The sequence below is a fragment of the Macrobrachium rosenbergii genome, chromosome 29 (genome assembly GCF_040412425.1).
Source record: "Macrobrachium rosenbergii isolate ZJJX-2024 chromosome 29, ASM4041242v1, whole genome shotgun sequence".
In the NCBI taxonomy this organism is placed as follows: domain Eukaryota; kingdom Metazoa; phylum Arthropoda; class Malacostraca; order Decapoda; family Palaemonidae; genus Macrobrachium; species Macrobrachium rosenbergii.
In genome coordinates this window covers 21,647,642-21,672,083 of record NC_089769.1, presented here as the reverse complement: position 1 = coordinate 21,672,083, position 24,442 = coordinate 21,647,642, and the positions used below count along the sequence as shown (strand labels likewise).

At 39.1% G+C, this 24,442-nt stretch overlaps 2 protein-coding genes across 4 annotated transcripts in view; one reads left to right on the top strand and one right to left on the bottom strand.

Moving 5' to 3' along the window:
- The window catches only part of LOC136854667 (uncharacterized), a 254,920-nt gene that overhangs the window by 182,982 nt on the left and 47,496 nt on the right, over nt 1-24,442 (bottom strand). The window lies entirely within an intron of this gene.
- LOC136854669 (tubulin alpha-2 chain) overlaps nt 1-24,442 on the top strand; it is a 64,006-nt gene that overhangs the window by 23,756 nt on the left and 15,808 nt on the right. The window contains exon 2 of one of the 2 annotated variants that reach the window (XM_067131262.1): nt 8,664-8,693. The exons of the other annotated variant lie outside the window; for it this stretch is intronic. Within the exon in view, the coding sequence (XP_066987363.1) occupies nt 8,664-8,693 (30 nt within the window). The remainder of the gene's footprint in view (nt 1-8,663; nt 8,694-24,442) is intronic. 2 annotated transcript variants of the gene reach the window in all.

Here is a 24,442-nt window from a genome sequence, read left to right as displayed (position 1 = left end):
CGCTTCTTGTGTATTAAAAACTGCTTTTCACTGAGCAAAATATGTAGATTTCTTAATCAAACATGGTTATAAATGGAAAAGACATGATTTAACTGCGTAATTACGACAAATAACTGTCTTCGTGTGCGAATTCAGCTTTTGAAATTCCATTATGGCAGCAATGATTTCTTAGTTTTTTCAAGGTAATTTTTCTTAGTATTATTACATTGTTTTCATTAACAACGACTTTCCCTCGCTACCGAATGAAAAACAATCAACGATAAAAACGATACTTGAATTACATCTTGGGTGTGATTTCTGAAAGATTAGTAACAGAAAGAACCGACATTTATCAGTTCATTCCAGGAACTTTTCACACCGACAGAATGACTTGTTGAAGCCTTCCTAGGAAGTGATCAATTTGGCGTCGATGTTTCCATTGCTGATGGAGTCGGAGGTACCAAGCAGTATCTATATACATACACCGATTATTCTTTTAGCAATACTTTCGATTATTCGTCAATAAAAGGATTTTCAGGTATCCCGCCCCCAACCCCCTCTCTCTCTTTCTCTCTCTGGAAAGAATGTGAAAGCTGGAAGAACTACTGGAAATCGCACGGCTGGAAGGACAGACCAAAGGACGGTGGTATTGCGTCGTTTGTAAGTGGTGTGTGTGTGTGTGTATGTGAATCGGTTGGAGGTGGGGGGAGGGGGGGAAGAGCGGCGGGACGTTTTAGGGAATTCGGTTGAACGATCTTGGTTCTCGATCAGTGGAGCGTTACTGAGGCCTTGACTCTTCGTCGGTAGCCCAAAGCCCCTGGCAATACCCCTAAGGGGCGATGGCGATAATAGCTCCGACGCCACATTCCCATGTTTAAAGGGCCCGCTCCCTTACCCGAATTAAAATTAGGGCATGACGGTAGGGCTTCTGTCTGCCAGGCGTTCCTATCATGAAGCTGCTCTTCGGGAGGGTCAAAAGGCCAACAAATTCTCTCCTCCATGAAAAAAGAAGCGTACATTTAAACTAATAATCATGCTTATACCCACAATTTCGAGGTTTCTTGTTGTTTCGGCTTCCGGATTTGTATGAAAAATGGTTATTAATATATAATGAAACCAGATTTCATTATAAAAACCATGATGTCAGCGATATCTTCCTGTGCTTAGTGATCGTGATTCCCAGGAAGAGGTCGTATCTCAAAACAGTTTTAAGGATTTGTTATTTTTCCAACCTTTCAGTTACATTTGCACTGAACGATAACGGATTTACTTACGCTATGCATCATATGGCAAGTCAGGCACTGGCTTAGTAGGTGATGGAATGGAGGTAAGAGGATTAATACAGAACTTAACCGAAGTGCATCAAAGCAGCTACAGAGTAGCGACTTCAGACAGATATAGATCTTGTTGCTGATATCGTTTTCAAGGGGCAGAAACGTGAGCCTGTGACGACGTTTGGCTTTTGATTAATCCATTACTCATACCTCCACAGCAGCTTTGCTCCGAAAAGACGCCACTAAGATGACGACACTCAACAGATACGAGGAAGGGAGTTCTGAGCGTGATCACATTTCCTTCAGGAAAAGAGGTCACTTCGCGCTGGCAAGGAAGACTCGAGGTCTTCTCAATTAGGCAGTAGTTCCCTAGCAGGGCGGGTGCGGGGGGAAGGGTTAGTGCCGTCAGTGCATCTCATGGGGTGCACTGTAGGCAATACTAAAGGTTCTTTGCAACGCCCCTTCGGCATCTAGCTGCAACCCCTTTCATTTCTTTTATTGTACCTCCATTCATATTATCTTTCTTCCTTCTTGCTATACACCAACTCCTAACAATTATTTCACAGTGCAACTACGAGGTTTCCATCCTGTTATACTTTTCAATCCAAACTACCTACTCTCAATTTCCTTTCTAGCGCTGAATGACCTCACAGGTCCCAGAGTTTGGCATTTGGCCTAAACTCAATATTTCATAATAGACACCGACAGGTATAACAGCCTACAGTTCCTCTCCTGCAGTGGTGCTTCTTCGTTCATGCTTTCCTAGTAATATTTTTGCCTCAGATTTGAGAGCTTTCACTCCTGGTCTCACCACGTGTTGGTTCACATAATAAATTGTGATTTTTATGACGTGACGTTTATTTGACTATATTCTCGTCTGTTTCAAACGGAACTGCTTTCACTTTTACACTGGCTACTGGTGTGGCTTTGGCATACCTTTGTAGAATTACTTTCAACCTTGGACGAATCGGTAGAGTTCTCGGCTAGCAATCTGCTATTCCCGAGTTCGAGTCTCCGACCGGCCAGTGAAGAATTAGAGGAATTTATTTCTGGTGACAGAAATTCAATTCTCAGTATAATGTGGTTCGGACTCCACAATAAGCCGTAAGTCCTGTTGCTAAGCAACCAATTGGTTCTTAGCCACGTAAAATAAGTCTAATCCTTCCGGCCAGCCCTAGGAGAGCTGTTAATCAGCTTAGTGGTCTGGTTAAACTAAGGTATATTTAACTTTTTTTTTCAGAGCTATTGTTACGCATATCCCAGACCCTAAAGTATAACAACCGGCTTGTTGACATAATGTTATAGCTTTTTAATAATTTCGAATTGTTACTAAACCTACAATCACTAGAGATTTCACGAAGCAACTTTCTTCAAGGTTAAATACAAGTTTGAGGAACGCACAAATTGTCCAAAGATTCGAATTCGAACCCCCCACCTAACAAGCCAGGTTAGGTTAGGTAGTAAATAGCACAGGTCAGTTCGGGAGTCTACTACGTTGTATGCTCCTAGCAGCCTCTCCCTTTCTTCCACGAAGAGATGTTATATGGTCATCTTAACTTAATGAAAACTGAGGCTAATTCAATCCACACGCATCAAATGGTATAATGCTCCCATATGGCTTTCCGTTGTAATGGAAAAGATTTCGTTTTAACTCGCGTGAATGGTGACGATGTATCTTTGACCTCCTTTGGGATATCTCCGGAAATCTCCAAGGACCCTGTATCGAACCGGAAAGTTATTATAAGGTCTCTCTTATCTTTTCCCAAATTTGGTTCTACGTTCAAAGCGCGCACACGCACACTGACATATAAGTGCATATATGTGTATATATATATACTGTATAATATATATATATATATAATATACAGTATATATATATATATATATATATATATATATATATATATATATATATATATATATATGCATCTAGTACTAAACAGCTTTCACTTTCTGTGAACTAAAATATATGCAATAACACCTTTAAATCACATAAAAATGTGTCTGTAAATGAGAGGCCAACAGCATACTGCACACGACAGGGAAAAACGCATAAAGCACGGCTTGTGGATCAGACTTACGAAGTTGAGCGTAAAGACGAAGTCAACGGGGAGAAGGACAGGAGAAGGCTGCCGAGGTGGGTGGGGGTTTCGGGAGAAGGGGGCGTGGGGGTGTAGCTGTCGTTGTGGTTGTAAGAGAGGTATTTAACGAGCTTATTTCGAAAGGAAGTGGAAGGAGATGGCGCAGCCGCAAAAGAGGGCGTGGAGCAGAATGTGTGTGTACGTGTGAATGGTGCAACTGCACGCCTTGCTTTGTAACTCTTCCAATGAGAAAGAATGCCGGAATAAGGTCAATTTGCCACAATTTCAATCGTTCAAACGCTTCTGCTCCAACTCGTTGGGATATTACTCTTGAGCTTCTGGCTTCCACAGTACTTTCTTCTCGCTAACTATATGTATGTACGTATGTATATGCGTACGTACACTTAACTCTCTAAAAAAAAAAAAAAAAACATGAAAACTATGAAAAATAAAAATGGGAAAAGGTCGGAAAAGAACACTGGACATTTTTCATCAACAATTATCTCAAGCAAATGAACGAGATGCTACCAAAATTCTACACAAAAACCTATAACAATAAAAGTACGCCATTATTTTATTTGCTTCTATAATTTATTAGGCTTCTCTTCTTTTGGTTATCTTTATTCTTCACATATAAATACCCTATTCTCTGGAGGCTTCGCATGCCATGTCTGGTATATTTGGTGTGTTACACTTACTAATAGCGACGTTTCAAACAATAATGACAATAGTGAAAAGTTATTATTATTATTATTATTATTATTATTATTATTATTATTACTTATGATTCCTGTTGCAACGATGCCCAAGAATAAAAGCGCATTGCTCTCTGGTTAATTTTATCGCAACAAACATGCAATAGCTATACATTTATAAATATAAGTGTGGATACACACGCACCAGCTAGCTATAGAAGAAAGGTTGTGCCTATCCCGTCCGATCACAGAAGCTTAGCTGAACAACAAACATCAAAAAAGCAAAAAACAAAAGAGGGGCAGTCATTTAGGAATGTGTGACCGCCATTCGTCCCTCGAAAGCAAAAGGAAGAGAAACTTTAATAATATAATTACTGCGGTTACCTTGATAACAACAGCGCTCGGGATGTGGGAATACAAGGGAAGGCTGAACTCGCCACTCGTGGGCAAAGGATATCGAGGCAGGATCGCTCGAAAACAGGTGGTAACGATAACCTCCCCTAGGAGGGAACCGATTGATGGCACCAGGGGAATTGTAGCTGATAGTCTGCTGGCATAAGATACCCAGCCTTATATATAAGCAAAGGGATTATGGTTCATCTGGGCATCATGGATTATCATCATCTACTGAGTCGATGGCCATAGTCGTTGCCACGCCATTTAACAGAAATCAATCAACCAGTCACACATACAAGGTATATCGCCTTCGGGCCCCGCTACATCCCACTATTACTTACACCAGACCCCTACAGGTTGCTGCAAGATTCTCAACGTGTGAATTTTCTGATCCAGTGCACTGCATGTGGTAGCCTGACCAGATTTAGATTATAACCTCCTGAATTAATGACCTCTGATATGACATAGGTCCGACGCTATGGCCTAAAACTGTATCATGATATTCGTTAAAATTTGACGTAAAAATGAGATTAGTGTAACGCATGTTGCGAATATTATAAAAAAAAAAAGATACTTCGATCAATTTTCAGCAAAAGTCTGAGAAGAGTAATTAGGACATAAAAACAATTTTGTAAAAGATATAAAAAATTTCAATGGTTTCATTAATATATACAGGTAGCTCAGTCATTAATAGAGGTATCCTTAGCTATTTATCAATCCATCTATCTATCTATGTACCTTACACACATATATATATACATACAGTGTGTGTATGTATGTATGTATGTATGTATGTATGTATGTATGTATGTATGTATGTATGTATGTATGTATGTATGTATATATATATATATATATATATATATATATATATATATATATATATATATATATATATATATATATATATTTACAGCGAGAGAGAATACCATCCATGCATATCAAGAACGAATGTCACAAATAAAACCGAAGCATTTACGTAGACTGTCCGTAGCAAGGAATGTCCCACAGACAATCCTTGAAGATGCAACGACATAGACGCGAAATCAAGGTCAAGCTCAACGGGGTTTTAAATAACCGGCTTCTCCTGAGCAATGTCTCTTAATATCTCCGCCATGACGTGGCTCTTGGATGCGGTTTTAGCAACCAGGAGTTTCTGAGGACTGGAATAATGATATCTCTCACCTTGCAAGCACACAACACGAGCGCACGCAAACACACATACATACACACACACACAGATTCACGAGGACATGATTCTGGAATTGAGGGAAGATCTCCTGATCACAAGTAGCAGTACTTAGTCAGGAGGCCTAAAAGTTATTCAGTAAATCACAATCGGAAAATTTTTAATAAATAACTTTCTGGACTTATCATACACACATATATATATATATATATATATATATATATATATATATATATATATATATATATATATATATATATATATATATATATATATATATATATATATATATATACACATATATGTGTATGCGTATGATAAGTCTAGAAAGTTATTTATTGAAAATTTTTGTGATTTACTTGTGTGTATTATATATATATATATATATATATATATATATATATATATATATATATATATATATATATATATATATATATATATATATATATATATATATATATATATACTGTATATATATTCTACACATATATGTGTATGTGTATGGTAAGTCTAGAAAGTTATTTATTGAAAATTTTCCGATTGTGGTTTACTGTATATACACACACATAAAACGAAGCAGAACAAACACCATCTCACGTAAGTATAGTAACACAGTCCTTGAAGGAAAAAGACGAAAAAAATCAACACCTCTGTCCACGTGATCACCGAACAAAGAAAAAATTCCCTCGCCATCAGATTTTTAAACAGAGCAGAACAATATTAGTGTGAGCACCGTAAAAGAACGAATAAAAAAGAAAACGAATAAAAAACGGACACATAAAAGTGTTGACACAGACTTCATGACGAGTCACAGACGACAGTCGGAATGCGCTGTGCTAAATACTCCCTCTCTCTCTCTCTAAGAATCTCCTCGTGTTTGTCATCGTCATCATCAACATCATCATTATCATGTACGTCATCCTCATCTTCATAGCCAGTCAGTCAGCCCGTCACTCAGTCAGCAGTGCTTGTCGGAATTGCCAATCACGTGACTAGCCCGCATGATTGTTCTCTTTTCGTGATCCTCAAGAGTGGTCAAGGGTTGACGAATGGTTAAAATACGACTTGATGCTGAATATAAATTTTTGTTTCTACTTAAGCAGTATATATATATACATACTGTGTATATATATATATATATATCTATATATACACCATATATGAGTTATATTTATACATATATATGTGTATATATATGTGTGTGTATGTGTGTATATATATATATATATATATATATATATATATATATATATATATATATATATATATATATATATATATATATATATATAAATATATATATGAGAGAGAGAGAGTCAGAAAAAACGTTTACCCCTCCACATTTCATCTCTACAGAGAACTGGATACAGGCTTTGCTTTAACTGTTATGCTTGCTGGACGGGTTGTATTCAACATCCACTCGGGGCTTTAAACGCTCAGTTCGTGGATTCAGAATTCTAGACCAAAACTGACTGACGTGGATACTAAGCAGTGCGTGTGGGATCTACTAAAGGCGTATTTAAACTATGTGGGAACCACTAATCTTCCACCTCCCGGTTTTCTCTCACGTTGCTGAACGTAGTGCAGATTCCAACATGGACTGTTCAGGGCATCATTTTCTCTTTTTATCCCCAGCCTTCAATGACGTCACATCATTCACATGTTGAGTAGTCCTCTGATCTTTAAACCCGAACTGCGTGTTGAATGCTAACGTTTGTGTGTAATTGCAGGACACCTGAAATCTCGAGTTTGATCATTAAGGACTTGTGACATAAAGACAAATTTGACTCAATGACATCCCCATGAGAGAACCAGCTCCATGCTTCAGGTTTGAAATCGGCAGCATCCAGTGTCTCTCTTCCTTTCCAATTCAGAGTAAATAGGACATTTTCATGAGACGAATTTCGTCTTAGTCATTTTTTCAGGTCAAGGTGATATGACCTCACCATTACTAATCCTCCTATCATCAATATTATTGCTCGAGGAAACTCATGATGAGCGTAAAAAGAAGTACAATCATGATTATTATTCTAATAATCACCTGATTTCCCCTCCTTGAAAATACCATCATTATCATTACCATGAATTACTATTCATCTTTAACTCCCAAATGTTTCCGTCGTTTCACTGTCATCCGGCAAAATGTTGATTGCATTTACGGAATAATGTAACGCTGATTCACCAGCAGCTAAACCAAATGGTTTTTACGAAAGATAAATCGGCCTGTTACCTATTAAATAGGCCATAATCTGATTAGAGATGAACAGGAATATCATATAAACATGAAAATGAAGCAGGGCTGTGAAGATCATAGTTCCTGCAAAACAGCAAATGGAGGCAAAAGCAAAGGGGGCGTTTTTCTAATCAATTTTCCATTTTCTTCATCTGGAGTAAGTGATGTTTTATATAGATTTCCTTTAAACTAATATGCCTCTCTCTCCCTCTCTCTCTACTTCATGGATTCCAGTACTCGTGCCTTAGTTTTGTCGTGACAAATTCAGTTTTTTATATATATTTCTGAGCATGAATTTTGAATTACATTTAGTTATTCATATAAGTCACTTTCTTAAATATTAGTATTATGCATGAAAATGAGCATTATGATTATTTTGCATGGATGTTGACTGCATGCTTGAAAGATATCCTTAACAATAAATCAAAGACCCTGTTATGATTTCGACCCAGATTCTTATTTGCTTAAGTAAAGGTGAAAGAACTTTAAAAATTTTTTTAAATAAAAATAAATACCAGTCCACATTAACTTGACTTATATTATCTGACCGAAATTTTATTTTTGGCTTGATATTAAAGACTTTCAGTCGACGTGCCAGCAGTCGACGAGACTTTGATTTGATTTTTTGAAGGAATGTTTGGCTTTAAATTTTAGTTCAATCTGCACTAAATCCACAGCACTGAATTTTGTTTTGGTTACTGACATCCTATAGTCATTTGCAAGTTCGGTCTCCCCCTCCCCACCCCTCACAGCCCCACTGAGGCACCGAGATTGCTTTTGAGTTGATTTTGTGTTTTTCTTTTCCCATTTCAGGGCCCATTAGTCACTCCATTCGCACAACAGGTAATAGCAATGGAAGTTGAATAAAGGCCTTTTGAGTAAGGGCGTCACACTAGACGTGTTTTGGACATTCCCAAATCCTGGGTAGTGACAGGAAACAAAAGAGGTTGTTGAAGGATGTAAATCATTTCTCCCTTCTCTAATAGTTCGATCAACTTACGTCTTTCACGTCCGAATGACTCTCAAGTCTTTTACAAAACTCATTTTCTTCCGAACTCTGCGTTTCTTTCTGCTTTCGGTTTCGAGTGCGTTCTCCATTTCCTCTTATTTTACCTTTGTCTTTATTTGATCTGCAGACTTTTTCTGGTTTACAAATACTTTCGCCTTAGGTTTGTTTATTTTGTTATTTAGACGTACTGGAGATAGAATTTGACTTTCATGATCAGTTAACGTTTTAAGCAGAGTATCATGGACGCTAGAACTATCAAGTATATATAAAGGTTTCAACCTGATGGATATAGCTTGTCTTGGCAAAAAGTGAATCTCCAACAGGCCAAAAATACATGTGATTTAGCCAGTATTTCTCTGTCTCTCTGAACAGAATGAACAACTACAACAAAATTTGTTTGATCTGAAAACTCTCATCACTCATGCTCTACAGCTTTCCATTCAATATTGCAGAACAATGCCTGTGGACGGCCTTCGCTATGTGCACAACATGCGGAACTAATGTCAAGACATTAGCGTTTACTGATAACCTATGTGTGACAAAAGACTTTAGGAGCAAATATATCAAAAATTTATTACGCTAATGTACGTATAAAATTGGAAATACTTTATCACTGAATATAAAATTCAGGCTTAAGGCCAATGTTTAATGTTTAACAATCACAAGGAGGGTGGAAGTATGATGGAAGAAAGAGAAAATAAACGGAGGTATAGTAAAAGGAATGAAAGTGGTTGCAGGTAGGGGTCGAAAGAACACTGCAAAGAACCTTAAGTAATGCTTCTTATTTTCAAGAAGAGGTAACTTTTATTCTAACAATGTGCTCAGGATTAATAATATTAGTATCACCACAGCTGCTACTACGAGTACTTTAATGATAAGGACAAACAAGTCAAAACAACAGACAACAATATTCCAGCCCTCTGTGTGACAATAACGCCAGCTAACAGGTCAAACAACTTGTCAAAAAGAAAGGGCGTCACAAAAGCTTTGATCGCATAACATTTCCCTCTGTTTTGTACATGCAAATCAATTAAGGATAACAGTGAAAATAAGCAATAATCCATTATTCAAAGCCTGTATCAAAACCAAAAGTTATTTTATTGAAAACAAACGTGCGTCATTTTTATTTAATATAGAAACTGATAAGATGTTATCTCTTGTAGAACGTATTCCTCAAGTAAGTATGATGTCAAGGGCCAATCACATTGTGCTCAGGTGCTTAGATTTTTAAGAATTGTCGTACGTTGAAAAATATTTACCCATCGTCTAAACCCATTTCTTATATGAACTTCGATTTTATTGGCGGTTTTAAACGCGACTGTCTGTCACCTGCTACAAAAACGCAAAACGTGACTATAAAAGATAAGTAATGCAAGTAACATGGCTTCCTACAAAAAACAAAAACAAAAAGAATATCTGCGGACATATCGGAAACTAAGTCGCAATACACTGTTTATTAAAAATTGGTAGATATTTCTGACCTTGTAGAGTTACTTTGATAAGTTCTCACTATTTTTTTTTAAGACAATTGTCTCTGATGGGAAATACAATGGACAAACTGTACATAACAGACAAAATGTGCCAAATGAACAAAATAAATCCAAAATGTAAGACGTCCCACTCGGAAAAAATGTATTTAACGGACAAAATGTGTCCAGTATACAAAATGTGCTCAACAGGCAAAGTGTACCAATAGCAAAATGTTTTGTCCACTGGATACATTTGGGACATTGGATAAATTTGATCCATGGGGGATTTGGTATACTAGGTAAATTGGTTGTATTAGATATATTCGTCCCACGGAGGACATTCTATAAGTTTTGTCTAAAAGGAACATTTGACCTGCTGGGTACATTTTGTCCACTGTGTTCTTAAGCAGGAAACAATGCATAAAAAATAACAGAAACCTAAGCAGTTCACTACTACTTCTATACGGGTTCTAAAATATCTATCGATTCATAAGAATTAGTAAAATTCAACTTGGTTTGTCGATAAATAAACTCGCCTTCTTCTTAGTTGATCCTGAGTTCTTCACTGGGGGGTGGGTAGAGCTCTCAGCTAGCACGCTTTTGGCCCAGCATTCGACTCTCCGACCGGCCAATGAAGAATTAGAGGAATTTATTTCTGGTGATAGAAATTCATTTCTCGTCATAATGTGGTTCGGATTCCGCAATAAGCTGTAGGTCCCGTTGCTAGGTAACCAGTTGGTTCTTAGCCACGTAAAATAAATCTGATCCTTCGGGCCAGTCCTAGGAGAGCTGTTAATCAGCCCAGTGGTCTGGTTAAACTAAGGTATACTTAGCTGATCCTCTTACGTGCTTTGCTTATGGTTTAAGATAAAATTGTTCTGGCCCTTACAGGTGACTCTACCGTGTTTCAACCCATGGTTTTCTCAGACTCAGTTTTTTGCATTTTGGCTCCGATACAAAGTTATAAAACCTATTCAAACACCCTTACAGAGACATTCACGTGAATTTGTAAGGTGCCTTCATGTTTTCTTCTTTGATTCATAATGAATAATAAACCTTTGTTCAATGACTCCTTGAGTGAAATTTGAATTATAAATTTAAAAAATGTGTTGTCTATCGTTGGTCTTCTAAGATGAAATTGGGATCTTCACTGAACTGGAAAATCCCAGACTTACCCAGATTTTTTTTTTGTTTACTTATTTTTTTAACTAGGGTCAAATCAAGGTTACTAAATGCACAAGTCCTACTGAAGCGCTGCAACTGTCACGCAAGGTTCTCTCCCACCACCAGAGGGAGGTTCACCACAATATCGAATATAATTAACGGCCGTAAGATTGAACCCAACCAAGCGTTCGTCCTGGAGGAGAGCAAAACTCGATTTCATTTAATGGTTCAATTTGTCGCTACGCCTTTTTCTTCTTCTTCCAGCTCCTCCGGCGGGATATTGTCGCCTCATGTCGCGACAGGGTTCACTGCGTCGCTCGGGTCATCATGGTAATTCGTTCTACGCTTCGCTGGGAATTTTGAGTGAGAAAGTTTCCAGCACGACTTTCACGTCATTCTGAATTGAATATAGAAGTTAGGCCAAAGTCCAAGCACTGGGACCTATGAGGTCATTCAGCGCTGAACCTGACAGTAAATGGTTTGAAAGGTGAAGCAGGAGGAAAACCTTGCAGTTGCACCAACAAAGAACTGTTAGAGAGGGTGGAAAGTAAGATGGAAGAACGAGAATATGAAAAGAGGTACAGTAAAAGGAACGAAAGGGGGCCGAAGGCACGCTGCAAAGAACCTTAAGTAATGCCTGCAGTGCACCGCAAAAGATGCACTCACGTCATTTTATTCCTTTCCTTTTTGTGATTATCTTCCCTCGCTGTGGACTTGAATCACATTTCACTTCATGACTTCCCTCCTTTTTTTTCCTCTCATATTAAAGAGTTCTCCTCCTTTTACTTATCGCCCGGTCACTTTCTTCCAATTTTTTCTCGCAATGATTACATTAATCATATGCGGTATGAAAGAATTTCTGTTCCCTTCTTGTCCCCCACAGCGTGGAATTTAATCACGTTTAGAAGAAATACTTCCACGTTCTTGATTAGGCACGTAAAAGGAACTCAGATCACGCCCTTACATTTGACAGCTGATCATTTCTTTACCTCCATATCTTCACCCATAAATGAGCGGTAATTTTAAACGGCACAAGTCGTTCCCGTAAGTGCACTTATATTTGATTACCCGTTTGTAATTAACTTAATTGTTGTCACTGTGTTTGGGTTGATCAATGTTATTGTACCTGCATCGAAAATACTTCGTCTGTGACTTTAAATGATATGGCTCTTATTGGGGGATGACGTCTGTCTCGTGTTAAAAAGGAAAGGCCTCTCAAAACAAAACAGGAATTTACAAGAGCAGCCGTTTTCACTAGGAACACTTTAACCTAAGAAGAAGAAGAAAGAAGAAGAAGAAGAAGAAGAAGAAGAAGAAGAAGAAGAAGAAGAAGAAGAAGAAGCAACGAGAGCGAGGGAAGATGAAAAGGTCTGGAAAGAAAAGGAAAAGAAACGATGACACATTCTGAGAGAACAGGTGTGAAGGATGACGGATCGCTTCACTTGAAAAGGAAGGATCCTGGGGCATTCAGGATGGTGGTCATTACTTCCTCGACACACCTGTAGAAGGGCCGGCTACCTGTCTTTTTAAGTGCTTCCGGTACTCTTCTGCACTTCTTACACTTCACTAACTCCTTCCCATCATACGCCCTTTCTGTGATACCACCCGCTTCCTTTCTGGAAAGTCTTCGGCCTACCTCCGGGTTTCTCGTCACTTTTTCAGTCATTTGTAAATTGTAAACTCAAACACGCATATATATATATACATATATATGTATGTATGTATATGTATACAGTATATCCGACACCCGGGATCGACCTCTGGTCTCAAGCTGGTGAGGTGAAAATGACCAATACAAATGACACACGGACACAGCTGCTCCTATGGAATATGGAGTCGCAATGTAAACAAGTTAAAACTAATACTTGAACATCCCGTAGACCTCCAAGGGGCATGTAAGAAGTGAGCCGGCAGAATCTCTCCCCATCTCTTGTCACATTTCGGCATTCCTTCCTCCTAAAATGTTCCCCTGACAAATCCCCACCTACCCCGTCGAGGCTCCACCTTTCCCCACCCCGTCCCTCGGTAAGGCATCTTAGTTTTAATGTCAGATGAGCGCCGATGACCCAAACGTTTTTCTCCGACGTCTTCTGACGTGATTTGCAAATCCTAACGTTGGTGACGAAAGGTCACTCACGATCTTCTTAGTCATTCCTGACTGCTGATTCAGGCTTAAGCCTAAGTCACGGCTTACTTTCATTCCTTCGTTCTTGCACGATTAGGCTTACGCCTAAGAAGCCCCTTAGTTTTCATTTAGCCAGTTCTGCGCCATTTCCCTCCCGGCGTAAAACCACCAACTGGGCGCCACCTCTGTACTAAATGGCTCGGAGGTGTGCGTTAAGTTTTCACAAGCAAATACCAAATTCAATTATAAAAAAATTTAGGTTGTCTCTACATAAAGTTGAGTTTCCAAGGAAAAAATGGTGTGGAGGTGGGCGTGCTTTACGGTGAGTGGGCGGGCTGAAAGGAAGATTGGCGAGGTGTGAGAACATCCTTAACCTCGGCAGGCAGCCGCCATTAATAATCAAACACACACACACACACACACACACATATATATATATATATATATATATATATATATATATATATATATATATATATATATATATATATATATATATATATATATATATATATATATATATATATATATATTTATATATATATATATTTGCACATGAAAGTGGACGTGGCTTAGAACCAAACTCGGTGCATCACATGCGAGCATCATCTACGAAAGGAACAGATTGCAAACGGAGCACGTTCTAAGAATTAGCAAGCTCCATTTGCAAATTATGTAACCGTGACTCGGAAAATGACGTCATTTTACTTACACTTTACAATAAGCCACATCCTTTTAATCAACAGCTTTTCATGGATACAGGTCCCACGATATCCTACTTCAATTTTATCATTATCGTCAGTTCGATTATCTGTGCAACTATTCCCATTTAAGAAAGGCGAGGAACCAAAGTCACAAATTAACAATAAAACCTGACTTCGTCTTTGCTTTTTTCAGAGAGAAGTGGAAAATGCTACTCGGGTTAATGGCCTTCCTGCATTAGGAGTTGCAAGGGAAGGGGGTTTAAAGAGCGCGCTCCTTTTGCCTAAACCACTTGGTGCTCTTGGTTGATATTGTGACAGTAAATATGACTAAAATGCTGAAGTCCAATCTTGTTTATTAGAAATTTATTTTCATAAAACTACTCGTGAATGGGTGGCTTCCAGTGCGCGCGCACACGCACACACACGTGTGCGTGTGTGTGTATGTTGTAAATACATTTTGTTCGGCATCCTTTTTATTAGCACAACTTTAGACCAGCAAGATCTCCCGCCGCGTGACTCACGCCAATTCTTCGTATCACACAATGGACCAGTTTTACGTAAAGCGGCGTTCTCCTTCAAACAGTCGTAATGAGACGGCAGTATTGTCCCATCACGAATGACATTTCTTATTACCAGAATTTTATAGTATCAAACGATTTAAACGTCAACTTTACTGAATACACGACGTTGCATGACCATTTTATTTGGCCTTTAAGTGAACCTGATTGCTCCGCGTCCGCACAAATAATAAACAGGGCAATGACTAAGTAATGAGCAGATAAAAACCACCAATTTTCCTTCCAAACATCACTGCCATAGGCTAAGAGTTACCGACGAAAAGACAGTTTTTAAAATGTGTTATCTTTTGCCTTGGGAATTATGGCCAAAGGGCGAGGGAGGGACACTACGAGACTAGAAAGTGAGTGATTCCGCACTGGTGGAAATTCGTCCACTTGATTTTACAACTTCCGTCGCCCGGAGGAGGTCCCTCAAGAAGTCCTTCGAGTTTACATTCTGCGTCTCTCCGCCTACCTAAGCCACTGACGGCTGCTGTGTTGTATTCAACTTATATAACAACAGAAGTTTCGGATGGAGCGATGTGACATACTTGAGAGGAAGAACGAACTCTATTCCTTGAGTCGGTCAATCATCGAGGGGAGATGAAGCATACACGCGTGAAATAACAGTGATGAATCTTACGTCTTCATCTTTATGTGTGACAACCAGTTCCTCATTGCCTTTCTGTGCATTCCATACGTATCTACTTATTTCCAACATTTACACTCTATTCCAATAAACACATTGATCAAGACTTCCTGAGAAACCTGTATTAGCAATGAACTTTACGAACTTCAAAGACAATTACTAATATTTATGACCTCACTACATAACAAAAAATTTAGGTGATTCACACTCAAAATTTATAGGGTATATGTGGACACATTATGCAAACAGACTAACTAAGAAATGCAAACAAGTAAAGAAAGAAAAAAAAATAGCCACTTTAAGCCTTCAACTACCCTCCAGGAGAACGCTCATTTTTTAAAGATCTGTTTATTGAGCTCTGAGAGGAAATTAAAGGGAAAGCGAAAACAAATAAGCAGAGACTCGAGAGTGTGTAAATTGAGCCACGGGGATTAGGGCAGGATTCCATTTTCTTTATTCTGACCCACTGTCGCCGAGATTAAAGACAGAGAGAGAGAGAGAGAGAGAGAGAGAGAGAGAGAGAGAGAGAGAGAGAGAGAGAGAGACTTTCTCTTTTCAAGGTTGAAACAGCACAGATGAATACACTACAGTAATCGCTCTCTCTCTCTCTCTCTCTCTCTCTCTCTCTCTCTCTCTCTCTCTCTTTAATAAAAAGAAGTGAGGTCTGGGGAAAGACCAACCAACTGCATACCTCCCCAGTGAGTCAACCATTTATTAAAACTTAACCGAGCTTCTTCAGCGCTGACAGAACTGTCGTCTTCCCTGCTTCCCCTTTCCTTCCATCTTGAGTCAGTCTGCACTGCTATTCGAGCCTTGGAAGGCATTTCCTTTTTCCTGTGCTGTTCCCCTGTACTCCCCAGCTAACCTCCCCAAGGACTACTTGCCTCCTCCCCTCCCCCTTGCTCAGTTTCTCTTTGTTTTTAAATGTCATACTTCTGAATGCGTGCACGTTGCAAGTAAGAACAACAATGATAAAATACAAGGGATTATCACTGAAAGCAAACTGGCCCTGACCATTGTAACATTTCGAAATCCTGGCTTTCTGCTTCGCTCATCACTTTCAGACGTAATGACAGGACCAGTGGAGCCAAATTTGCCCACTTCCTTTTCCTCCACTGATATTTCACTGCTTGTTTCATTGATACAGTAAGACATCTACAAAGGATATATAATAATAATAATAATAATAATAATAATAATAATAATAATAATAATAATAATAATAATAATTCTCATGCACTAAAATCCAAAACATTAAGTATTTACCACAAACCAGCAATCATTCGTAAAAGACGTGCCAGAAACCTTTTCTTTAATGTTCTGTTACTTCATTTCTTTCCTTCCTTTCACCTTATTCTCTTGTCCTTTGTTGTCTACGTCTTTCTACAAGAAACTTTTTTTTTTTTTTGTTCCTCGTTTCCTCAGATTTCTCTTTTCCTTCCTTCAATGTCCTTTCTCTGTCACGTTACTTTCTTCTTCACTGAGCATTTTACCTGCCGTCGGGAAGGAGACTTGAATAAGGAGGCGAGATTCGGCAACAATCCTTTCGGTTTATTAGCGATTTCCTTTCAGCTGCTCCTTCCGTCCCATCCCCTATGCTGCGGTCGCTCCCAACGGCCCCCCCACCCCTCCACAATCTTCTGTTTCTTTAATGTTGCGTCGCTGGTCGTTTCTCGGAACTCTCTCTCTCTCTCTCTCTCTCTCTCTCTCAGGTTTGGTTCTCAGCACTTCAGTATCACGAGGGATTTTAATCATGGCTCTTTATCCTTAACACCTTTAGTCAATCGGGTCATTTTTATTCATAATTGAAGGTATTTCTGTTTCTCTCTCTCTGTATACTTTCGTCCCTAACGCTATTTGGTCATGACTGATTTTTATACCAAATATCCTTCCTTGTTTCATTTCATTATCAATTATTAGTTTCAACACTAATTTAATAAGTTGTATTCACCGTACCCATTTGTCATTTCCATAAGCCTTTAGCTACCAGCTATGCACATGACATCAAAGGACTGCAAAAGCAATAAAACCCGGCATATGAAATTGCTGACAAAACTGACCCAAAAGCGGCCACGAGAGAGAGAGAGAGAGAGAGAGAGAGAGAGAGAGAGAGAGAGAGAGAGAGAGAGAGAGAGAGAATTCTACCTACAACCATTCCTATTCAAACTTTGTAAGATGTTTCGGAAACCGAACACATATTGAGTTACGGCTAACTCATCTTCCTAGGAAAGGTCGTTATCATTTTCAGTTTTCTGTAAAAGAAAACTACTGAGATGGCTTTGTCTGTCCGTCCGCACCTTTTCTATCTGCCCTCAGATCTTAAAAACTACTGAGGTTAGAGGGCTGCAAATTGGTATGTAGATCATCCACCCTCCAATCATCAAACATTCTAAATTGCAGCCATCTAGCCTTAGTAGTTTTTATTTTATTTAAGGTTAAATTTGGCGATGCTCTTGCGTCTGGCAACGCTATAGGACATGCCACCACCGGGCCGTGGCTGAAATGTTCATGGGCCGCGGCTCATACAGCATTATACGCTGTACAGAAAACTCTATTGCACCGAAGAAACTTCGGCTTAATTTTACTTGTTTTTCCCGATTCTAATTCTTTTGTCTGCTACGGCACATCTCCAGAGAGGACTACGACCTTGTTGCAGACGCTGTAGGATTAAGCTGGCTCTAAACCAGCAGCAGAAGCGCTCGGACGATAGGTAACAGGAAGGAACTCAGGATGGGTAAACCTCGACTTGAAGACGTCAGTTCGACCACTTCCACGCAACACTTCCGCTCATCTGCTTTCGTGATTACTCATGAGTTTGTCCCCTTAAGGCACTCACTTTCCTCGCCTCAAGTTGAAGTTGCAGCGCCAGTTATGCGATCATTCTTTCGGGGTGATGTGCTTCCAAGTCCAAGTGCGATCATTTCACTGACTAAGTCTCCTTTTGTCCTGGCTTTCGAAATGTTGTACTTCTTGATCTTACCTTCCTGTCTGCCTTTCTTCTACATTAACTTTCCTTGTTTTTGAGAGAGAGAGAGAGAGAGAGAGAGAGAGAGAGAGAGAGAGAGAGAGAGAGAGAGAGAGGGGGGGGGGGCAGAAATATTCCAGTTATTTACTGTTTATGTTCACTCACTTACTAGTCTTCTCTGAATCTATCTTTCGAGGACGATTATTTAGTTATCGCATTTGTTTACTCCACCGTTCTTTATAATTTCCGGTCTCTTTTTACGTATAGAGTGAGTGACGGTCTATTTATTTGCTTGTCCCCCTTTAACTGGAAGTTTCTTATTTCCATTTACCTCTTTTCCACTGGATCTCCATTTATTGGCCTGTTCCTCTTCTTTCCTTGTTTTTCTCTGGTTTATTGACGGAAGGTCTGGGCAGGTGCACACCACTCAAGCGTCCTCGTCTTCCTGGCCGCCGCTTCGGTGGTTGTTTCTTTAAATGATGTTCTCTTCCTTCCTGGCCGTTGTGGCAAGGGCCGCCTTATAAATTTACTGACAGCAATTAGAGGGGAAAATGAAGTCTCGGAATAAAAGCAAGGGAAGGATGTTACTGGTCTCGGGATTTTTTTTTTTTTTTTTTTATTCAAGTGTCTCCACCGTTCTTGCTGCACACGTCAGGCTTCAGTCTCAAATGCTTTGTGGAGGAAAGTGTTCCTTTTAAGAGGCTATGTGTCGTCACCGGCCTTCGCGGTTTCCTCATATAAAGTCTAGTGATTATAACCATACATTTTTTTTATATGGGGCGGGAAAAAAAACCTGACAGGCAAAGTACAACTCATATGGTTAGAGTACCAACTAGTTTTGTCGCGCCAGAACAGACGGGGAAAACTGAAACATTAAAATTAATCAAACGAATCCCATCCGAAGTAAAGGCAGTGATTCTGTTTCTCGTGATGATGAGTCATTTGTCTGACGATAACGCTTCTGTGAACACAGGACGATTAGTACTAATTTTGAAGCTCCAGGGTTGAGAGATTTCATTACAACATCGTCATACGTCACATTTAACTTACACGAAAAAAAAAAAGGAAAACACAAAGCACAAAATTTTTGTAATGCATTCATAATAAACAAACAAATGTAATGTGTGTGTATGTGTATGAGAGAGAGAGAGAGAGAGAGAGAGAGAGAGATTCATGCTTTCAATAATCTACAAAAAAGTTGAGTTTCGAAGCGTCCACGTTTATTGATCCAACCTTTTCATGAGGCCTTCCTTCCACTTTAATAATAATAATAATAATAATAATAATAATAATAATAATAATAATAATAATAATAATAATAATAATAATAATAAAAAATTTCTTTGTAATAATAATAATAATAATAATAATAATAATAATAATAATAATAATAATAATAATAAATGTGAAAAGGAGGAGGCGAATGACAGTCTCTCGAGAATCGTGACCCGGGGAAGTGTAACTTGGGGAAGCGAATTCGTTATCAAATAGATGAGTAGGCGTTCTGGTGCCTTGCGTTCTTTCACGAAAGGAAGTGTCATGCGGGGTAATTTCTTTGCCTGTGGAACGAACATCGCTGGTCTCTCTCCATGCAACGAAGAATCAGAAAAGTGATCTGATTTTCTGTAAAAGATATCCAGCCTGAGAAAACATACTTTTTGTGGCAAGAGACCGGCCAGCACGCAACTGGAAGAAGGGACGTTCTTGTAAAAAAACATTCCGGTGGGAGAACGAGTCAGTTAAATCCTCACGAGGTAAAAAGAGATGGCAGGAAACAATAAGAAATGAGGAGAAAATACAATGCCCAGTACGATAAAAAAAAAAGTTTTTCATAGAAAAACATATTCGGCGATCGGATACAAATTCTTTATAGGACGTTTTTCGGAGGAAAACCAGAAAAGAGACTCTACACCTAAAAGGTCCAGAACAATGAAATGCAAAGAAAAACTTTACAGAACAATAAAACCGGAAAAGACCGCTGTAAATAGAATACACTTATTCGACACTGAGGTAAAAAAAATATATATAAAAATTAAAAATCTTCTATTCGTGTTAAACAGGACGTGGAAATTTTGTCCGTTATCAGTACTTGTTACTTAGCATACAGTAGCAAGCATAGACGAGTCTGCTATTGATAAATGAAAGTAAACTTCAGACGTCGACTGGACTTCCCCCTATCCAGACAATCCAGACCTTGTCAGGGGCAACGTTCCGATATCTGAGCGAAACCTTCTCTCTTGAAGTAATCGACAGTAGACCACCAACACATTCCCCAACCACTGGATAAGCCTGAAGTTTCATAATCCCGCAAATACTGAGCGAGAATTGTGAACCCAAGAGCCTCTCTTCAAGGTAAAAAATGTGGATTCATAAAGAAGTGGTAAAAGGTCATCATAGGTGAAAAGATGGATCAGGGTATATGAGACGATTTGTCCATGTGATAAAAAAAAAAATGGGGAACGAAAGGCTGGTAAAAAAAGAAGTGTAAAATTCGGAAGTGCCAGGAAGAGAGGAAAACCTAAAGAGCGCTGGATAGATGGCGTGACAGAGGTATTGGAAACGAAGGCCCTTCACATCCTAGAAGTGCTAGACAGCATGGAAAACAGGTGTGTGGTGTAGTGGAGGTGTATGAAGAGGCTATGTCACAGGAACTTTTCTAAACAAGGGTTTATCCACGATTCAGCAGTAGAAGTATCAAGTATGTGGCAGTGACCGTTGTTTTAACTCTCTTGAGACATGTCCTGGGCAACAGTTCTTAAAAACGAAGAAGGGGTCTGAAGGACAGCAAGCCTTTGGCCTTCTCGTCATACCAACAAAAACCCCACAGGAATCAAGGGAATTACGCGGAAAAATTGGATCCATTCGAGGACCGCTCAGTAAAATGCTCGTGGCTTCTCTGGAAAACAATACAAAGACATACAACCGAGGCTCAAGGGGATTTCAAACAAGAAGAGAGAGAGAGAGAGAGAGAGAGAGAGAGAGAGAGAGAGAGAGCAGCAGCAGCAGCAGCAGTGTCCAAGGCGTTCTGAAAAATAAAAAAGAGGCGAGAGAGAGTTTTTCTCTCCATATTTTTCATTTTAAAGGTATTATAATCAATGATAATTATTCTGTTGTCAATAATTGAACATATTCCTTGTTACATATCTCTAATTACAGGGTCTTCGCAAAGTTGCTACAGATAAAACAGAGGTGCCATACGTAAATAAAAAGATAACCAAGTACAGTGCAAACAAATATGTTCTTGACAAGCATGTAAACAAACGCATATACTGATAAATGAATTCTTTCTGTTTGTTATGATGTTAATCAAAACCAAATACACTTAATGTACAACAGCATAAACAAACATTAATCTATTACGAAAATTGTAGCAAGAGCATTTTTCACTGCATAAACCTGCACGCGTGCATTTTAAAAGGAACTTTAAGTCTTAGCCTGACCTATCTCAGGATGAAGGCAGATAGCAGATAGATGAGAACGGAGATAGAGGGAAGAAAAATGGTTGGGAAAAAACGAGGCGTCAGAGGAAACGTGTAAAGACTTGAAGGTGCAGTTCCCGGAAGTGGTTTCCTTTTTTTGATGCACTTCTCGACTTTTTTGCTCCACCTAATCTCGAGACTGGACACTTTTAAAGGGTAAAGAGGCATTACTAAGTAGAAATATCCTCTCTCTCTCTCTCTGTTTCTAACTTTGTAACAAATATTCTGACGGCATATGCGTCATAGATCGAATTTAGTGCAAGTTATGGCCACATGTAATTATTCAAAATGTCTCGTTCAGCCTAGAGATAACGAGATGATATCTCATAGAAATTAACAGAAAACACAGGCTAGTTTTGAGCATAAGACAGAGAAGCAAGACGAGCATCTGGAGCTTAGGACCCAACATGCTACTATTCTCAAATAAAATTATTCATTTACTTGTTAGCTCGTGTTAATTTGTCATATGTGGGCAGTCTATTCTATAGAAGTTTGTTGGTCCCATGTATTGCTTTTCTGCCTTGGTTAATGATAATAGCACACCGTACATAACGGTGATAATAACTGAAGATATACGACAAAGTTGACTGCCCAATTCCATTACCTTTCCTAGTTGAATTGTTGACTGCAACATTTCGTGCTTGTATCCATAAAAAAATTAGGGTCAATTCAAGTGTCCAATTTTCATCTAATAAAATGAAAGAAGTTCGATACGAATTCGAGATATAAAATTCGGCACCATTCTAATTTACATGACGATTACACTTGAGATACAGTGTGATTCAGCGAGCTCGTTATCAGCGCTCCCAAATAAACAAAGTTAATGTACAGCTGATCGTCAGTTCATCACCTAATTCTCTATGCGGTGTTGTTAATGAGCCGATTTCCTCAATTAACAGCCACAGTGATTAGAGCAAAGGACGACCCCTGCAGATGAGTCGATTTCCTCAATTAAGAGCCACAATGATTAATGCAAAGGACGACCCCTGCATACGAAGCCTTGCCCGTGTGCAGATTCTTAGCAGTCAAATGCTTCCAGAAACAAAAATAAACAGTCAAAACAGTTATGCAGAATCTCCGGATCACGTATGTTAGCTTACCAAGCCTCATGCAAGGCAGCAAATACAATATGTGCGCTCGCTTTGCAAATGGACTCGGCCAACTTGCACACAAGAGAAACGGCCGAAGGAGCACGACTTCATTAAGAGCCCATGTCATTGATGCGTTGAACGTTCAACATCACTGAGGAAGGAGGAGGAGGAGGAGGAGGAGGAGGAGAAAAAAAAAAGATTTCCAGGGGGAGTGGAAGGAGGGTTGGCAGGGAGAAGGGAAGGAATATTTAAAGGAAGAGGGGAGCCTGAAGAACGATTTGGGAGATGTAAAAAATACTCGATGGTTAAAAGGTGGAGGAAGAAGAGAAATGATGCACTGCAATCCTAGGTTTAGGAGAGATTTGATTCTGATTTACTCATGTTTATCCGAATATCGGGAAAGAGGGAGAAAGAGTAAATAAATAGCAGGAGGAAGAACTCAAAGACGGAGAAATTAACAGACTCAGTGTTGTCTTTACTTAGGTACAAGCAAGATATAAACCGCACAGATATTCCTCGATTCTGTCCATCACGTATACATGAACACAACCAACAGTGATTAAACATTACTCAGTGACTCAAATTTTCAAGATAGTTATCTTAACAGCAATCATATCTGATTACATCTTGGCGTACCGATAGCAAATCTTGATAATTCAAACTAATTTCCTATAATGGTTAAACATACAAGGCGGTTTGCGTACCTCCCTCTAATAATGCCACCCACTTTAGCAAATAATTCAACCCGAACGATAGCATCACTCGCAGCAAACTTTAAAGAACACCTAAAAATTGAACGCTCTAGATCCAAGCAAAGATTAATGGACATGTAGAAGCATGAATACAGGGCCCTTTAATATACTTCCATTTTACCACAGATTATTTTTTGCAAAGGATGACATCGCGTTATCACCATCGGCTAAACAGAGAAGCCCATCAACTGCACATTTCCCCCAACCCTCCCCCACACCCCGGCCAACCTATCTATGCAGAAGCCCAGCCAGATTTTGACAGTTCTTTCCTCACACGTTTTTCCTTTGCATAAGAAAATAGCTAATAAAACAGAATATGGTGTAATCACCTGGATGATGCATTTGCAGAGGAACCTCACAATTTGTAGCACACAGGATGCCAACGATTATCTTAGACAATGGAAGGAAGAAATATACTACTTGGCAACTCGCATCTGCGAATTTCATTCCCTGTTTCTCGTCTTTAGTAATCTCATTTGGTCTCGTTGGTGGGATATCTCGCTATCCACATTCTGTTTCCCTCTCGTGAGACAAATGCTGCATGTGTGTCTATTTTAGGTCACTTCAAGTTCACAGAGCGATGATTTGTCCCGTTGCACTGCGGTCATTTTTATGATCTCTAATGACG